Consider the following 16,879-nt stretch of genomic DNA (forward strand, 5'->3'; position numbering starts at 1 on the left):
TCCAATAAATATCTCCATTCTTCGAGGGATAATTTGATGGCAAGTAATTCTTGATCTCCAATGGAGTAATTTCTTTCTGCTGGAAGAAACTTGCGAGAGAAAAACCCACAGGGGTGGAGTTTCTCATCACTGTTTTTCTGGGATAGCACAGCACCTACTCCTATGTTAGAGGCATCCACCTCAAGGAAAAAGGGCTGATCGACATCGGGCTGAGACAGGATAGGTGCGGTGACAAAGGCTTGCTTCAAAAACTGAAAGGCTGCGACGGCTTCTGGAGACCAGCTGGCTGGATTAGCCCCTTTTTGGTGAGTGCGGTAATGGGTGCAATCAGTGTGGAGAAGCCTCGAATGAATTTACTGTAGTAGTTGGCAAATCCTATAAAGCGTTGGACTGCTTTGAGGGAAGTGGGTTGTGACCACCCATTAATAGCCTCCACTTTCTCTGGATCCATACGCAAATCAAAGCCAGAAATGATGTAACCTAAAAAGGGTACGGAAGGAACTTCAAAGGTACATTTGGAAATCTTGCCATACAGTTTGATTCGGCGAAGACGAGACAATACTTCCTTGACCTGAGTTTGATGAGAGGATAAGTCTTTTGAAAAAATGAGGATGTCATCGAGGTATACCACAAGGCAAACGTAGAGCATGTCCCTGAAGACCTCATTTACAAATTGCTGGAAGACTGCTGGGGCATTGCAGAGACCGAATGGCATTACCAGGTACTCGTAATGACCATCCCGGGTATTAAATGCGGTCTTCCACTCGTCGCCTTCACGGATTCGTATCAAATTGTATGCACCACGGAGATCCAGTTTGGTGAAGACTTTGGCACCCTTCACCCGGTCAAAGAGTTCTGTAATTAAAGGAAGAGGGTAACTGTTCTTAACCGTGATATTGTTTAACCCTCGGTAATCGATGCACGGACGAAGGCCTCCATCTTTCTTCTTTACGAAAAAGAAACCTGCGCCTGCTGGGGAACTCGAGCGCCGGATGAACCCTTTCTGAAGATTCTCCTGAATGTATGCGGACATGGCTTGGGTTTCAGGAACAGACAAAGGGTAAGTTCGACCTTTAGGGGGAAATTTCCCGGGAAGAAGGTCAATTTTACAGTCCCAATCACGATGAGGAGGTAGAGTATCAGCAGACTGCTCGCAGAACACATCAGTGAATTCACTGTAGACTTCGGGGAGCTCAGGGAGAACTTTCGCATTGGCTGAACGAGTGGGCACCACTGACTTGATACAGTGCTGTTGGCAATGAGAACTCCATTGCTCGATCTGTAATGTCTTCCAATTGATGTTGGGATTATGAAGACGGAACCAGGGGAGACCGAGGACGATTTCATAAGAAGATTTGGGAAGGATGAGAAATTTGATCTGCTCCTGATGCAACATGCCAACTCTGAGGGTGAGGAGGCTGGTACAGAAACGAACCTCACTGCCTGGAATTCTGCTGCCATCAACTGCCGTAACAGCTAGATGTGGAACTAACAGTTCCATGGGAATCTTCAGTTTAGTAACCAGTTCTTGTGAAATTAAATTTCCGGCCAAGCCGGAATCTGCCAAGGCGGTGCTGGAGTGGGCACCGGCAGGGGTATCCAAAGATACTGGCAAAACAAAGTCATAGTCTGGAGGAGACTTAGCCACTTGACCTAACCTGACTCCTCCCTTACAGGTTAGGCTTGGTCGTTTCCCGAACGCTCGGGGCAATTGTTAATGAAATGACTGGGAGCAGCACAATATAGGCACAAACGATTGCGCTGCCTACGGGTACGTTCTTCGGGAGTCAGTCGTGATCTACCCACTTGCATTGGTTCTTCACGCGTAGGAGACTCAGAACGAATCTTGGGAGAAACTTTGGGAATTAACTTCTTATGTTTTTCTAGTCCTCTCTCACGAAGACGTAGATCAATCTTGACACATAGAGAAATAAGATCTTCCAATCGGTCAGGAAGATCACGAGAGGCCAACTCATCTTTGATCCGGTCAGAGACTCCCAACCAGAATGCAGCTGTCAGGGCTTCATTGTTCCACTGTAATTCAGACGCGAGAGTTTGAAAGTGGATTACATACTGCCCCATGGGGCGAGACCCTTGCTTGATCTGGAGGATGTCGGTAGCTGCTGACACGGGTCGACCTGGCAAATCGAATATGCGGCGAAAGGTCTGGATGAATTGGTCATAGTCCGCCAGCAGAGGATCTGCTCTCTCCCATAAAGGTGACACCCAATTTAGGGCGGAACCAGTTAATAATGACACAATATATGCAATTTTAATTCTGGCCGTGGGAAAATTATGAGGAACCAATGCGAACTGGATTTGGCACTGGTTGATAAACCCTCTGCAGGTCTTGGGGTCGCCATCATATTTGCTGGGGGCGGGCAGTTGGAGACGAGAAGGTGGGGCTGGTGATGCTGAATTTCCGGGGGAAGTTGACATAGAAGTCGACAGGGATTGCTGCAGGGTATCCAACCGACTGGACACATCCTGTAAGAATTTGATCACCTGCTGCTGAGTGGCTTCTTGGGTCTCCATTCTGGCAGCGACATTTTGGAGAACCGCTGGTCCCACGCTTGGGTCTTGAGCCGAGTCCATCGGCCTTGAACTTACTGTCAGGTCTGTGGTCTGTTGTGTTCCCGACTCTGACCGTGGTGGACCAGTGGAGGGCGCTGAGTAGTGGAAGGCCGGAGGCCTGATGTATGACATGCACAGGGGCAGGACCTAGCGTACCAGAGTGTTAACAGAGACCAAAAGCAGAGGCGCGGAGTCTAACCTGCCAGCGGTATTCACCAGGGACCCCCGCAAGGGGATATGGACTTGGCTGCGTCTGACAGGCAGGTCGCGGCCCCCTGCCCTGGCCCTCTGGACGTAGGCTGGGACTGGAGCTGTGAGGGTCGGAGATGACTGTAGGAATGACACTGAAGACACTGGCAGATGGAACAGTCTCTAGATGGCACAGTGTGAAAGTGTCAACACAGATGTCGACAGCGAGGTTGTCGGGATCACTCAACTGCAAGGTGGTAACTGCAGGAGGCTTCTGGAGATGGTATGCCAGGTGAGGATGATTAGCAGGAATCAGTTACTCGACTGCAGAGTGGATTAGCAGAGTCTTCTGGGGATGACAAACCAGGTAGTAGCCGCAGGTACTGCGAGAGGTACACGGGGAGTCCGGATAACCAGGAGCCTTGGAAACAGCTGAACACAGGAGGTACTGAGAACAGATGAACACAAGTTCAAGGCAATGACTGAGTATCAGAGGCCGGAATATATCCCCCCTGCGTGTTGCTGATTGGTTAGCTGCAGCAGCACCAATCAGTACAGGGAAAGACTGAGCATACCTGAAGGTATGCAGGTGTGTGGGTCAGAGGTTACCCAGGCTGAGCAGCGGGATTGGACCCTCTGGTCAGCTGAGCGCATGTGTCATGGCGGCGCCCATGTCGCGCGGACTCCAGCGTGCCGGCATGTCGATTACACGGGTCAACACCAGCTAAACATGGGACATCTCGCCAGGCACTGACACCGACCAGAGGCTTAACTCTCAGCGCTGACCACCGGGAAGGTAATGGACGTGGTCTCAGACGGGGCTGAGACCCACGGTTTGTGACACTTGGTAGGCACGCTGTCAATGGTGTATCGATGATCACTGGTCATACTTTGAAGATTAGTACCCCATGTATCTGAATGTTCAATGGATGGCTTTTCCAGATTTAGGTCATTCTAATCTGCTCTGCCCATGAGCGTCCACATAGGGGAGCAATGTTTAAAGACTGCGCATAAGCAATTATGGGCATGTGCAACTGCTTGGTGTGAGTGGGCACTGCCAACTGCTTGTTCTCTGTCCCGTTTGCAGCAGGGGGGGGGGGGTGGTGGCGGCGGCAAGTGGTCGTGTCCAAGAGAATGCCCAGTGTTTCATGGGTATTCGGATGAAAACGCTGGGCATTCCCAAGCTAATGCGCCCGTGGGGGGGGTCTTACATCTGAACGATTTCCTCCCCGCATGCAAGCTGCGAATGGATCCATTCGCACGCGTGTGGGGCAACTCGGTGTGTGAGAGGGGGGCCGCGTTTATGCGGACAGCGTTTAATCCACACGCAAAGATGCTAATTTTGCAGCATTATGTGTGGACCAGAATTAGGTCCTTAGTCTCGTTACTTTCCGGACAAGCCCTGTATATTCCTTACATTGAACAGAAACCAGCCTCCACCCCTTCCATTCATTCACATAGCACCAGATATACTGGCCCTGTCCTAGTAGGTGAGTAGGGCGACCAATTGGAAATAGAGTGGCTGCAATGGGCCAACCAGTCAGCTAGACTTGGCTGCTCATTACTTCCCTGGATAGTCCGAACTACCCCACTACAAAGTCAAAGGAAAATGAGGACATGATTGGTAAGACTTTATCAAGTGTTTTGACAAAATGTTGAATAGTTTCCAAATTTTTAAATCCTCCTTGTATCCCTGTTGTGTTACATCATAACCTAATGCCATCCTGACGGGATCCGGTATGAGCCGTAAAGATAAAATATACAGTTCAGTGTTACCCTGGAGTTACTGAAATCCCTGAAAACTAACCTCTCTCTTAGTAAAGCCAAGTACGCAATCCTTGGGGGATCCAACTCTCCACTACCGACCTAGGTCGTGGATACAGCACCCGATCCAGCTGGAGACCTAGTTCGCAGATACAGCACTCGATACTGCTGGAGAACCACGTCGCGGATACAGCACTCGATACTGCTGGAGAACCACGTCGCGGATACAGCACCCAATCCGGCTGGAGACCTAGTTCGCAGATACAGCACCCGATCTAGCTGGAGACCTAGTTCGCGGATACAGCACCCGATCCAGCTGGAGACCTAGTTCGCAGATACAGCACCCGATCCAGCTGGAGACCTAGTTCGCAGATACAGCACCCGATCCAGCTGGAGACCTAGTTCGCAGATACAGCACCCGATCCAGCTAGAGACCTAGTTCACAGATACAGCACCCGATCCAGCTGGAGACCTAGTTCGCAAATATAGCACCCGATCCAGCTGGAGACCTAGTTCGCAGATACAGCACCCGATCCAGCTGGAGACCTAGTTCGCAGATACAGCACCCGATCCAGCTGGAGACCTAGTTCGCAGATACAGCACCCGATCCAGCTGGAGACCTAGTTCGCAGATACAGCACCCGATCCAGCTGGAGACCTAGTTCGCAGATACAGCACTCGATCCAGCTGGAGACCTAGTTCGCAGATACAGCACCCGATCCAGCTGGAGACCTAGTTCGCAGATACAGCACCCGATCCAGCTGGAGACCTAGTTCGCAGATACAGCACCCGATCCAGCTGGAGACCTAGTTCGCAGATACAGCACCCGATCCAGCTGGAGACCTAGTTCGCAGATACAGCACCCGATCCAGCTGGAGACCTAGTTCGCAGATACAGCACCCGATCCAGCTGGAGACCTAGTTCGCAGATACAGCACCCGATCCAGCTGGAGACCTAGTTCGCAGATACAGCACCCGATCCAGCTGGAGACCTAGTTCGCAGATACAGCACCCGATCCAGCTGGAGACCTAGTTCGCAGATACAGCACCCGATCCAGCTGGAGACCTAGTTCGCAGATACAGCACTCGATACTGCTGGAGAACCACGTCGCGGATACAGCACCCAATCCGGCTGGAGAACTAGGTCGCGGATACAGCACACAATCCCACTTGAGACTAGGTTGTGGATACAGCACAAAAAGGAGGGGGGGGTATGCAGCGCTCTTTTAATGATACAAACAATATATTGTACAATACATATTTATTAATAGTGAAATATAATAAAAAACAGCGATAAAAAAGACAGTGTGGCAATTAATGAATAAAAGCAATATGATATATGGACCTGCCAAGAAAAAGACATTTTATATAACCTGCTCTGGTCACGCAAAAGTCCCAGCACGATTGGAGAGAGATAAAGTGGGAGTCCAATTGGTATAATCCTTATGTGCTGCTGGAGGTGTCCCGGTCCTTTGGGAGGACTGAATTGGCTTGTGGGGATCCTCTCTAAAGTGCAGCTGTGCTTGGGGTAAGAGTTATACCATTGAAGACCTAAGCCACGGATACAGCACCCGATCCCGCTGAAGACCTAAGCCACGGATACAGCACCCGATCCCGCTGAAGACCTAAGCCGCGGATACAGCACCCGATCCCGCTGAAGACCTAAGCCGCGGATACAGCACCCGATCCCGCTGAAGACCTAAGCCGCGGATACAGCACCCGATCCCGCTGAAGACATAGGTCGCGGATACAGCACCCGATCCCGCTGAAGACATAGGTCGCGGATACAGCACCCGATCCCGCTGAAGACATAGGTCGCGGATACAGCACCCGATCCCGCTGAAGACATAGGTCGCGGATACAGCACCCGATCCCGCTAAAGACCTAAGCCGCGGATACAGCACCCGATCCCACTGAAGACATAGGTCGCGGATACAGCACCTGATCCCGCTGAAGACATAGGTCGCGGATACAGCACCCGATCCCGCTGAAGACATAGGTCGCGTATACAGCACCCGATCCCGCTGAAGATATAGGTCGCGGATACAGCACCCGATCCCGCTGAAGACATAGGTCGCGGATACAGCACCCGATCCCGCTGAAGACCTAGGTCACGGATACAGCACCCAATCCCGCTGAAGACCTAGGCCGCGGATACAGCACCTGATCCCGCTGAAGACATAGGTCGCGGATACAGCACCCGATCCCGCTGAAGACCTAGGACACGGATACAGCACCCGATCCCGCTGAAGACCTAGGTCGCAGATACAGCACCCGATCCCGCTGAAGACCTAAGCCGCGGATACAGCACCCGATCCCGCTAGAGACCTAGGTCGCGGATACAGCACCCGATCCCGCTGGAGACCTAGGTCACTGATACATCACACGATATCGCTGGAGACCTAGGTCGCAAATGCATCACCCGATCCCGCTGAAAACCTAGGTCGCAGATACAGCACCCGATCCCGCTGCAGAGCTAGGTCGCGGATGAACCTAAATCGTGCATAGGGGGCCGTACATTCTTATGGACCCTCTTCCAACGGAGTAAGGGCCCCATTACTCCCCTAACCCTTCTCAGGCATAAGGCCAAAGAGGGGAAAAAAAGGTATTGGTGGGTCCTCTTCGCCAAGGCTTAGAAGGACCCTCTTTCCTCAACCCTCGGAAGGGTTGGGACGGTGAGTCCTCCGCACGCAGTAGGCTTTCCTCAGCCTTGCGGTTTGGGGTTGCCCTCGAGGGACTGAAGCTTTCCCCAAAAGGATGAGAGCTTCGGTACATTGTGGAGTGGATGGCCCATAAGGGTCATACACACAACCCCCCAAAAAACGTGACACACTACAGAAAATGTGAAAAGTGAACGAACGTGAAGAAGGAAGAGAAATAAATAATAAAGAGACCCCAGCCAGAAGGCCAGGGTGGGGGTGTGAAAAATTGTCCTACCCCAGCCACAAGACCCAGGGTAAGGACGTGAAGCGCTAACCTAAAGGGAGAGTGCGCTGTGCAAGTGCCATACTTGCGCATAGTGGTTTTAGGATCACCCGTGCATGTTTGGCACCCCCAAGTTTCCCCGGGGGCACAGTGCAGCCTTGGGCTCCAGCCAGTAAGCATCTGACCAAGTGTGTCTCTGCCCCCACCTAGGGCACTTTCCAGCCCCTGGAATGGGAATGGATTCTCCACTGGGCTTTTTGAATTACTCCCTTAGGGGTTGAGGCCCCCTCAGAAGAGCAATCTACTCAGTCTCAGTGTTTCTCGCATCCCAAGGTTAAGGTACTAAGCTGGGCTTTTCGCTGGCTCCCCATCAGAGGCTATGAACCTATGGAATGGGGGCAATCTACTCAGTCCCAGCGTTTCTCCGCTCCTTGGGAATGGATACTAGAATGGGCCTTTCGCTGTCTCATCCTTCAGGGGCTACAAACCCCATCAAGAAATTCACCTACTGGGCCCAGTGTCCGCCCCCCCCTCTCCTCCTACCAGTGGAATTACGGCGCTAGAACTGTCCCACCATCTGGCAGAGGTGAACGTACTCAGCAGACTTTTCCAGGCATGAGGGACCCATCCCCTCCGCCCATCAGAGCAGCTACTCAGTCCAGCCTTTCTCTATTCTCTGCCAGGGGCCAGTCCATACCCACTGATAAGAACAGATACTACACTTGATCTTAGCCAAGAGGCAGAGAAGCTGCGATTGATCACATGCAAATCTTGGCACATGAAGTGCCTAATCGCATGTGATCCCTCCTGGGGAGCTTCCGGGACAATCAAGTAAAGGCCCCCATACACTATGCGATTTTGGGACAATTTCATACGATTTCGGCACTTTGGGCCGATAACCGGGTGAAATCGCCCCAAAATCGCAGGTGTGTGACATCTGATCCGATGCGCGGTCCCGTGCGCATCGGACCGGATCAGGAAGGTCGGACGGTCAGCACATAAGATCACGTCCGACCTCCCTGTATGCATATGCCTGCCCACCTGACAGACTGACCGGGAGCAGCACGGCGGGCAGCGGGTCCCTGAGCACCAGCACACACTGACCTGGCCGGGTATGCTGTTATCACAAATAGCAGCAGCGGGGACGGGCAGTGCAGTGGCGGCTATTCGATTTTTAAAATACCTGTCAAATGACCGGCCGTTCTCTGATTGGCTGAGAGCTCTTTGACAGGTATTTTGAAAATCTAAATAGCCGCCACTGCACTGCCCGTCCCGGCCAGGTCATCAGCACTCGCCGCACCCGGCACCCGCCACCTGCCCCCACTATTTGTGCTCACATGCCCGGCCAGGTCAGCAGCTCCCGCCGCCCGCCCCCACTATTTGTGCTCACATGCCCGGCCAGGTCAGCAGCACTCGCCGCACCCGCCGCCCACCCCCACTACTGGTGCTGCACCCCACCTGCTCCTCATTGGCATCACCGCTACCCGCCCCACTGCTCCTCACCGCCCTGCAGCTCCCCATTTGTTTTACATGTGATAAATCGCAAGCGGCTCACAGGAGAATTGGGTCCGACTTGTCCTTAGGACAAGTCGGCCTAATGTATGGGGGCCTTAAGGTATCTATGTATGGGGGTCTTTAGGGTGGCCACACACTATAAAGATCTGCAATCTTAAGATGTGCGCATAAATTAGCCTTGAAATCTTTTGTCCGTCCTGGACAATCTTCACCTAAAGGTGCCCACACATTAGAACGATTTTTTGGCCGATTTCCGATATATCCTCCGATGTTTTCCGATAATTGGTTGAAAATCGGCCGATTTCGGTCCGATGCGCGTTCCCGTGGATCTTTTGCTAAATCTTCTGATCTTACGTGCTGCATGAAAGATCAGAAGATTTAACAAAAGATCTATAGGAACGCACACGGGATCTTAAGAAAAATCGGTACTTGTTTCCTAGCACGGCCCCACCGCGTCGGAAAAAATTGCGTAGATCGCAATGCATGCCAACCAAATCGCATGCGATGCGATCGACGCGATTTTCCATTGATTTTAATGTGAAATGCCCCAAAACACCCCATTTGTATGGATGCGGGACCATTTGTAGACAACAAGAAGATAGACAGCCATTAGGTCGACACCATTAGTTCAACAACTCAATAGGTCGACATACCATTAGGTTGACATGTCATTAGGTCGACATACCATTAGGTCGACATGTCATTAGGTCGACACTGCCATTAGGTCGACAGTCAAAAGGTCGACATGTTTTTTTCACAGTTTTTTGGCCGAAATGTTGACACAGTCGACATGGACACAGTTTGAAGTGAACCGTAGCACCTCGCCACGCTTCGGGTTGGCGTCAATATTGGCCCATTTAACATTGTCACCTATGTGAAATCGGGTTGATCGCATCGCGGGCCATTATAATGACCTGCGATGGACGCGATCAACCTGATTTTCACTTTAACATTGTTCCCTATGGGGAAATCGCGTTGGTCGCATCGCGGCCCCCTATTAGGGGCCGCGATGGACGCGATCAACGCGATTTTCAGTTTTACCGGCAATTGAGCCAGTTAAACACAGAAAATCGGGTCCATCGCGTCCATCGCATGCCTTAAGTACCTTAACTTAAGGCATGTGATGTACCACGACGGGGGCCGTGCTAGGAAACAAGTACCGAAAAATCTTTGGTAAAGATGTGCGCTTGTCCTGGACAGGCAAAAGATTTGAAGGCTATTTATGCGCACATCTTATGATCGCAGATCTTTCTAGTGTGTGGGCACCTTAAGATTTCAAGGTAGCATGTGCGTTCCTATGGATCTTTTGCCAAATCTTCTAATCTTTCATACAGCATGTAAGATCAGAAGATTTAGCAAAAGATCAGCGGGAGCGCACATTCAATCGATTATCGGTAAAAGTCGGCTGATTTTTCGACCAGTCGGAAAGCGGCCAATCATCAACAAAATCGTTCTAGTGTGGGCACCTTTAGACCCCTGACTATTTTCTACCCCTTCTAGAAATCTTCATTATCAAACCAAACATCTGGATCAGTACATAAAAAGTCTGTTGCGATATTACATTTATTGAAGAAGTTCAATGTTTGAGGCCAAATAAAGAAGTCGACCTCTTTATCCCCCCAAAAATTGAGCTGCTACCACATCGATTGAGCTTTTATTATCTCGTCATCGGTGGCTTGCCGGAAAGATTTTAATGCCATATTTATTATAACCTTTATGTCTAAATTTTCATTAAAAAAAAAATAAAAACCTCAAAAGCAACTTTAAATGATTTATACATTTAGAGAAAGATTTTTAGGGCTGATGAGGCAGATCTTAACATTATCCCATCAAGCCGAAACTTTGGCAATCCCTTTTTCATACAAATTGGCAACTATTTAGGGGTCTCCCAAAAGAGATCATGAAAACAAATGTGTCGTCCCCACCTATACCTTGCGACCACCCTAATGCGCAGTGTGACTGAGGGGCAGATTTATTAAGCTGGGAGAAGAAATAAACTGGAGATAAAGCGGAGAAAAGGTAAAAGGAGATAAAGCACCAGCCAATCAGCTGTGTTTGAAAAAGACAGTTGGGAGCTGATTGGCTGGTGCTTTATCTCCTTTTACCTTTTCTCCGCTTTATCTCCAGTTTATTTCTTCTCCCAGCTTAATAAATCTGCCCCAGTCATACACAGAAAATAATAACCGCGACATCTGTATCGGGCTCATAGTAACAGACTACACACATGAGATACACTGATGGGAGCGCTCAGGAAAGAGTGTAGCCGCTGGCTTTATGTCTATGTATAATTACGTGTATTCCCTGGCTTTTGGCAGCCTGGGGCTATAAAGGTGCATTTAGTAGTGTCAGGGCCGGGTGAGGTGATGCATCGTGCGGGCATTGCTCTACGGGGGGGTGGGGGGGGGAATCGGCTCTTACCCCCATCCAGGGGGCCCAGTGCCTGCCCGCTCCACCGGGGGGGGGGGGGGGGGGGGTGATGTGACTGCCGCTGCATCGCTCCACAAGGGGGGATAGTGCCGTGTGAGGGGGGGTGCGCGGGCGCCACCGCATCACTCGGGGGGTGTCAGGTGAGGGGGGGATAGTTGCCGCTAACCTCCATCGGGGGGGAGGGGGCACACCTCCCGCTCCTTTCTTCCGCCCTCCAGTGGCCGGCGCCCTAGGCAAATGCCTAGAGCTGCCTAGTGGTGGCGCCGGCCCTGAGTAGTGTCATGTGACCGGAGTAGGAATACCCCGTGTTTAATGTAATGTTCTCAGTAACATACCTAGGGTGTTTGTTTGTGTTTTTTAAGTGGAAAGATTGTTTGCATTCCAGTAACATGACAACAGTGCGGGTCGCTGAGTGTTCAGTGATGAATTACAATTTTTGTATTTGTTGCCAAGTTTTAGTTTTTTTTTTTTTAAAGTTGTTTGTGCTGCGATGGTTTTCTGGGGGTTATTCTGGTCTGTTCGCACGGACCAGAACATTCACACGGGACCGATGGTGGGTGTATGCGCATACACAGGGTCATTTCTGCGCATGTTCACACGCCGGGTGTGTGTGGCCACGGCGAACAGACTGTTCATCAAATGCATGCGCCCGGAGGGGTGGCGGCATACAGTCGTGCCAATGGGAATGCCCAGCATTCCCATGTAAATGCTGGGCGTTCCCATGGTAATCGGCCCGTGACGTCGGTGGTGCTGCTGCTGCGGTGTTCCCCCTGAGGGTGCAAATCTAAGTGACCTGAGAGTCAAGTGAATGATTTCTATGTAAAACATCCATTTGCAGCCAGTGTGTGCCAGGCCACCACTAGCAAGGCAGCGTTTGGTGGACTCAGAATAACCCCCTATGTCTCCTGAGGCTGTTATTGCAAGTTGCCAAATATACGGAACCATTTATATCTCGGAGAGTTTAAACCGCAACTTAGAGGAATTCATCAGCCACGGAAAGTGACCACGGCCAGTCAGTTCCTGGCTGGGAGGGAGTCATTCAATCGATGCTGATAGTCACCACTATCAGCACCACTATCAGCATCACTATCAGCATCACTATCAGCACCACTATCAGCACCACTATCAGCATCACTATCACTATCAGCATCACTATCAGCATCACTATCAGCACCACTATCAGCACCACTATCAGCATCACTATCAGCACCACTATCAGCATCACTATCAGCATCACTATCAGCACCACTATCAGCATCACTATCAGCACCACTATCAGCACCACTATCAGCATCACTATCAGCACCACTATCAGCATCACTATCAGCACCACTAGCAGCATCACTATCAGCACCACTATCAGCATCACTATCAGCACCATTATCAGCATCACTATCAGCACCACTATCAGCATCACTATCAGCATCACTATCACCATCACTATCAGCATCACTAGCAGCATCACTATCAGCACCACTATCAGCACCACTATCACCATCACTATCAGCACCATTATCAGCATCACTATCAGCACCACTATCACCATCACTATCAGCACCATTATCAGCATCACTATCAGCACCACTATCAGCATCACTATCACCATCACTATCAGCACCATTATCAGCATCACTATCAGCATCACTATCAGCATCACTATCAGCACCACTATCAGCACCACTATCAGCATCACTATCAGCATCACTATCAGCATCACTATCAGCCCCACTATCAGCATCACTATCAGCACCACTATCAGCATCACTATCAGCATCACTATCAGCACCACTATCAGCATCACTATCAGCACCACTATCAGCATCACTATCAGCATCACTATCAGCATCACTATCAGCCCCACTATCAGCACCACTATCAGCACCACTATCAGCATCACTATCAGCATCACTATCAGCCCCACTATCAGCATCACTATCAGCACCACTATCAGCACCACTATCACCATCACTATCAGCACCATTATCAGCATCACTATCACCATCACTATCAGCACCACTATCAGCATCACTATCAGCACCACTATCAGCACCATTATCAGCATCACTATCAGCACCACTATCACCATCACTATCAGCACCATTATCAGCATCACTATCAGCACCACTATCAGCATCACTATCAGCACCACTATCACTATCACCATCACTATCAGCACCATTATCAGCACCACTATCACTATCAGCATCACTATCAGCACCACTATCAGCACCACTATCACAAAAACACTCAGGACATGAAAACGTTAAACCCCCAAAAAAGGGCATTCATTTAAAACGTTTTTTGGGGGGTTTTTATCCCCAAAAATTGTCAGCAGCTAATTGAATGGGGTACGGTCACTAGGACGATCCTATTTAGGTCGCTATGCATTGGGTCCACCACTGAAGGTCAAAAGGGCACATAAAATAGGTTGACAAAAGCATTAGGTCGACATTAGATTTTTTTGCTTTTTTTAATTGTGCCGACAGGCGATATTTCATACCCTACCGTCCACTACGGCGTGGTGGGAGCATAAAATAGTTACTCTGCCCAAAGCATGGCCAGGAGACACAGTAACTTTGATGGTGTCCATGTCAACATTTGGGGGGGGGACGGACGTGAAAAAATGATGTCGACCGTGTGACTGTCGACCTTCCCAACCTACTGCTTGTGTCAATCTTCAAACGCTGTCAATCTTAGCTATGTCGACCTATTTTATGTGTCGACCTTCGGTGATCGACCCAATGCATGTCAACCTAATTGGGTTGTCCCAATGACCCTTACCCAATTGAATTCCCCCCTTAATGTCTAAATTAAAATGAAGGTGAAAGTGCATTGTCCAGCTTTAACCTGACGCTGCGCCGCCGCTGTGCACAGTAGAAGGGATCCAGACATTGTGTTGACATGCCTTTGGTCGACATGTATAATATGTTGACACAGATAAAAGGTTGCCATGGTCGACACATACGTTTATATTACCATCCATGTGGTAGCGGAGTGAAGCTTTGCTCGTCACGTCACGGTCCCGGCCGGCTCCTGCTGCAATGAAAACTGACAATTAGAAACTGGCTGCCCCCATATTGCAGACAGTTTTCTGTCTGCAGTATGGGGGCAGCCATTTTCTAAGAGTCCGTTTTCATTGTAGCAGCAGGAGCCGGCCGGGACCGTGACGTCAGGAAGGTCCCGACAGAGAGCCGGGCGAGACGCAGACTGCGGGTAAGAAGGGGGGGCAGGTTAGGTGTGTGGGGGGGGGGGCGCCGAATAAACGTGCGGCAGGGGGGGCGCTAAATAGTTAGTTACGCCCCTGGTCCCTTTATGGGAGGTAGGGCACAAATTTCCTGACACTGGTCTAGGCTCTGCCCAATTCGGGGGGGGGGGGGGAGGAGGTGGGGAGGTGCTTGCCGTTGTTAGGGAAGGGAGTTCCATCACTTCTCCGGGACCACTTTAAGCCCTGGGCACGGGTCACTGGTGTGAAAGGGGTGTGACTAGGGTTACCACCTCATCCCTTTCATTCTGGACACATATTAATTACACAGGTTCTGTGGCTGCTATGACATCATTTTACACAAGAAAAAACACTCTGATTTCTTAATAATTTAATGAGAAATATACTAAACACTTTTCTTGTGAGACACATAAACGTGTTCGTGTAGCTCAAACATAAACATAACCAAAAACCTTCACAACAATCAAAATTCAGACTAGCGCACAACTTCTGGCTGCGTACACGCCAAAGCGCTGAGACCAGACGGTGCAGCAACTGTGCTCCAATGGCTGCAGACTGATACGTGTTCCTCAGGCAGCGAGGGCAAGACAAAAGCACAACTCGCTTTCATCAAACAAACGTCGGCTGAAGGTCCTCATTAAAGTTTATGACTGGCTTGGAATGGTTGAGATGCCTCGGCCACCTGTGTGCTTTCATCAAACAAACGTCGGCTGAAGGTCCTCATTAAAGTTTATGACTGGCTTGGAATGGTTGAGATGCCTCGGCCACCTGTGTAGGTAGCTGTCCGCCTCTGTTTCGGTGTTGCAGCTGTCACTGGAGTCCCATGTATTCAGAGAACAGATGTCACAGTGGGGCCTGTGGCAGAAGCACAGAGCCTCCTCGGAGCTACTGGAATCTGACTCGGAGAAGGGAGCCTGGGATCTGTGAGTGCTCCTTAGTTCTGACTCCATATGGCCCCAGTTGGTGACACGACTAGATCGCGTACTGGGGTTGGGACGGTCTGATAGTTGTGTAATCCATAAGCCGTCATTCACTTGGATCCTTTCTTCAGCTTGGAAGCACAATTCCACACTCCTCGCTGGGGTAGATGGAAGGCAGCGGTCATCCAGTCCCACCTCATGAGTGGGATTTAACAGGTCATCTCCGCACACATCAGCTTCATTGGATCTGTCTGGGCAACCTCGGTTTATAAAATAACGAGCCTGTGGAGGCACCGGTCTGGAGTTCTGTGAGAAACGGGTAACGTTCCTACAGCCGTATCCATGGCCCCGTCTTCTCCGCGTTATGTAAGGCGACAAGCTGAGGCAAACATTGCGGAACCCTTCGCTGGGATGTGCTGCGGCCTCACCGTGGGAGCTGTGACTGGCGCGTCTCTGCCACCGAGGAGAAGACTTCCCAGAGCCCGACCTAGTCTCTATGCTGAGTTCCCTGAGGATATCCTGCAGCTTCTCGCTACTGACATAGTTCACCTTTGTGGACAACTGCTCGCAAGCCTCGGACGGACGGTCTGCAACTCTCTCTCTGAGCTCCTGCTGAGATTTGGAGGCACCGTCTGCAAAGCTGACGTTTTTAGACAGGGCAGCTGCTTCAGTCTCTTGTTTTAGGACTGCGCAGTTAGGGGATGGGGGAACTTTGATTTGTAATTCACATCCTTCTTCACTAGGGGACTGGAATCCTTCATCGTTCGATCTAGAGGAGGTATAGCCTTGACCTGGCTGGACATACAGGAGGTGGTTTGTGTCATCTCCTGGATCATTGATAGCTGGCCCTTTGCTTTCTGCATTGACACGCTCCTCCTGGGAGTCTTTGTGCAGCTGAAGAGTCAGTGTTGACGCAGAGATAGCGGAAGCATCTGGGATCACGCTACATTCAGACTTCAGGAGCTGGACCAGCTTCTCCTTAGCGTTCGTCACCTGCTCCTGTAGGCTTTCTATCACAGCGGTTTTCTGTTGAGAAAATCCAACACAGATGACACCGTTTAGTGCAAGTCAAAGAGAGAGAGAGAGAGAGAGAGAGAGACAGTCATTGAGCTCTACACTGCACTACACTGCACTACACTACACTGCACCAGCAATGAGGGAATTCCGAGAAGTCGCTCCATGAAAGAACATAGTCTTCTCATTCATTTCATATACTTGTTGATGATGAAGAGATAGCCATGTCAATGCTATGACTGAGAAGGCTCTCGTCTGTTCTCTGTCCCTCTCTCATCTCACCAACTGTCTCTCTGCTGCTATCTCTTCTTGGATGTCCCAGCGCTTTAT

General features: G+C 50.4%; 1 protein-coding gene and 1 pseudogene across 2 annotated transcripts in view; both read right to left on the reverse strand.

The window, feature by feature from the left end:
* Positions 1 to 8,066: 8,066 nt before the first annotated feature.
* LOC146060909 (U2 spliceosomal RNA) lies at positions 8,067 to 8,202 on the reverse strand (annotated as a pseudogene).
* A 6,775-nt stretch (positions 8,203 to 14,977) lies between these two features.
* The window catches only part of GPR156 (G protein-coupled receptor 156), a 35,195-nt gene continuing 33,293 nt past the window's right edge, over positions 14,978 to 16,879 (reverse strand). For both annotated transcript variants that reach the window (XM_083171500.1, XM_083171501.1), the window contains one exon: positions 14,978 to 16,561. In XM_083171500.1, coding sequence (XP_083027626.1) covers positions 15,311 to 16,561 — 1,251 coding nt within the window. In that variant the 3' untranslated portion in view covers positions 14,978 to 15,310. The remainder of the gene's footprint in view (positions 16,562 to 16,879) is intronic.

This window comes from Crinia signifera, chromosome 2 (assembly GCF_055691185.1).
Source record: "Crinia signifera chromosome 2, ASM5569118v1, whole genome shotgun sequence".
Lineage (NCBI taxonomy): Eukaryota > Metazoa > Chordata > Amphibia > Anura > Myobatrachidae > Crinia > Crinia signifera.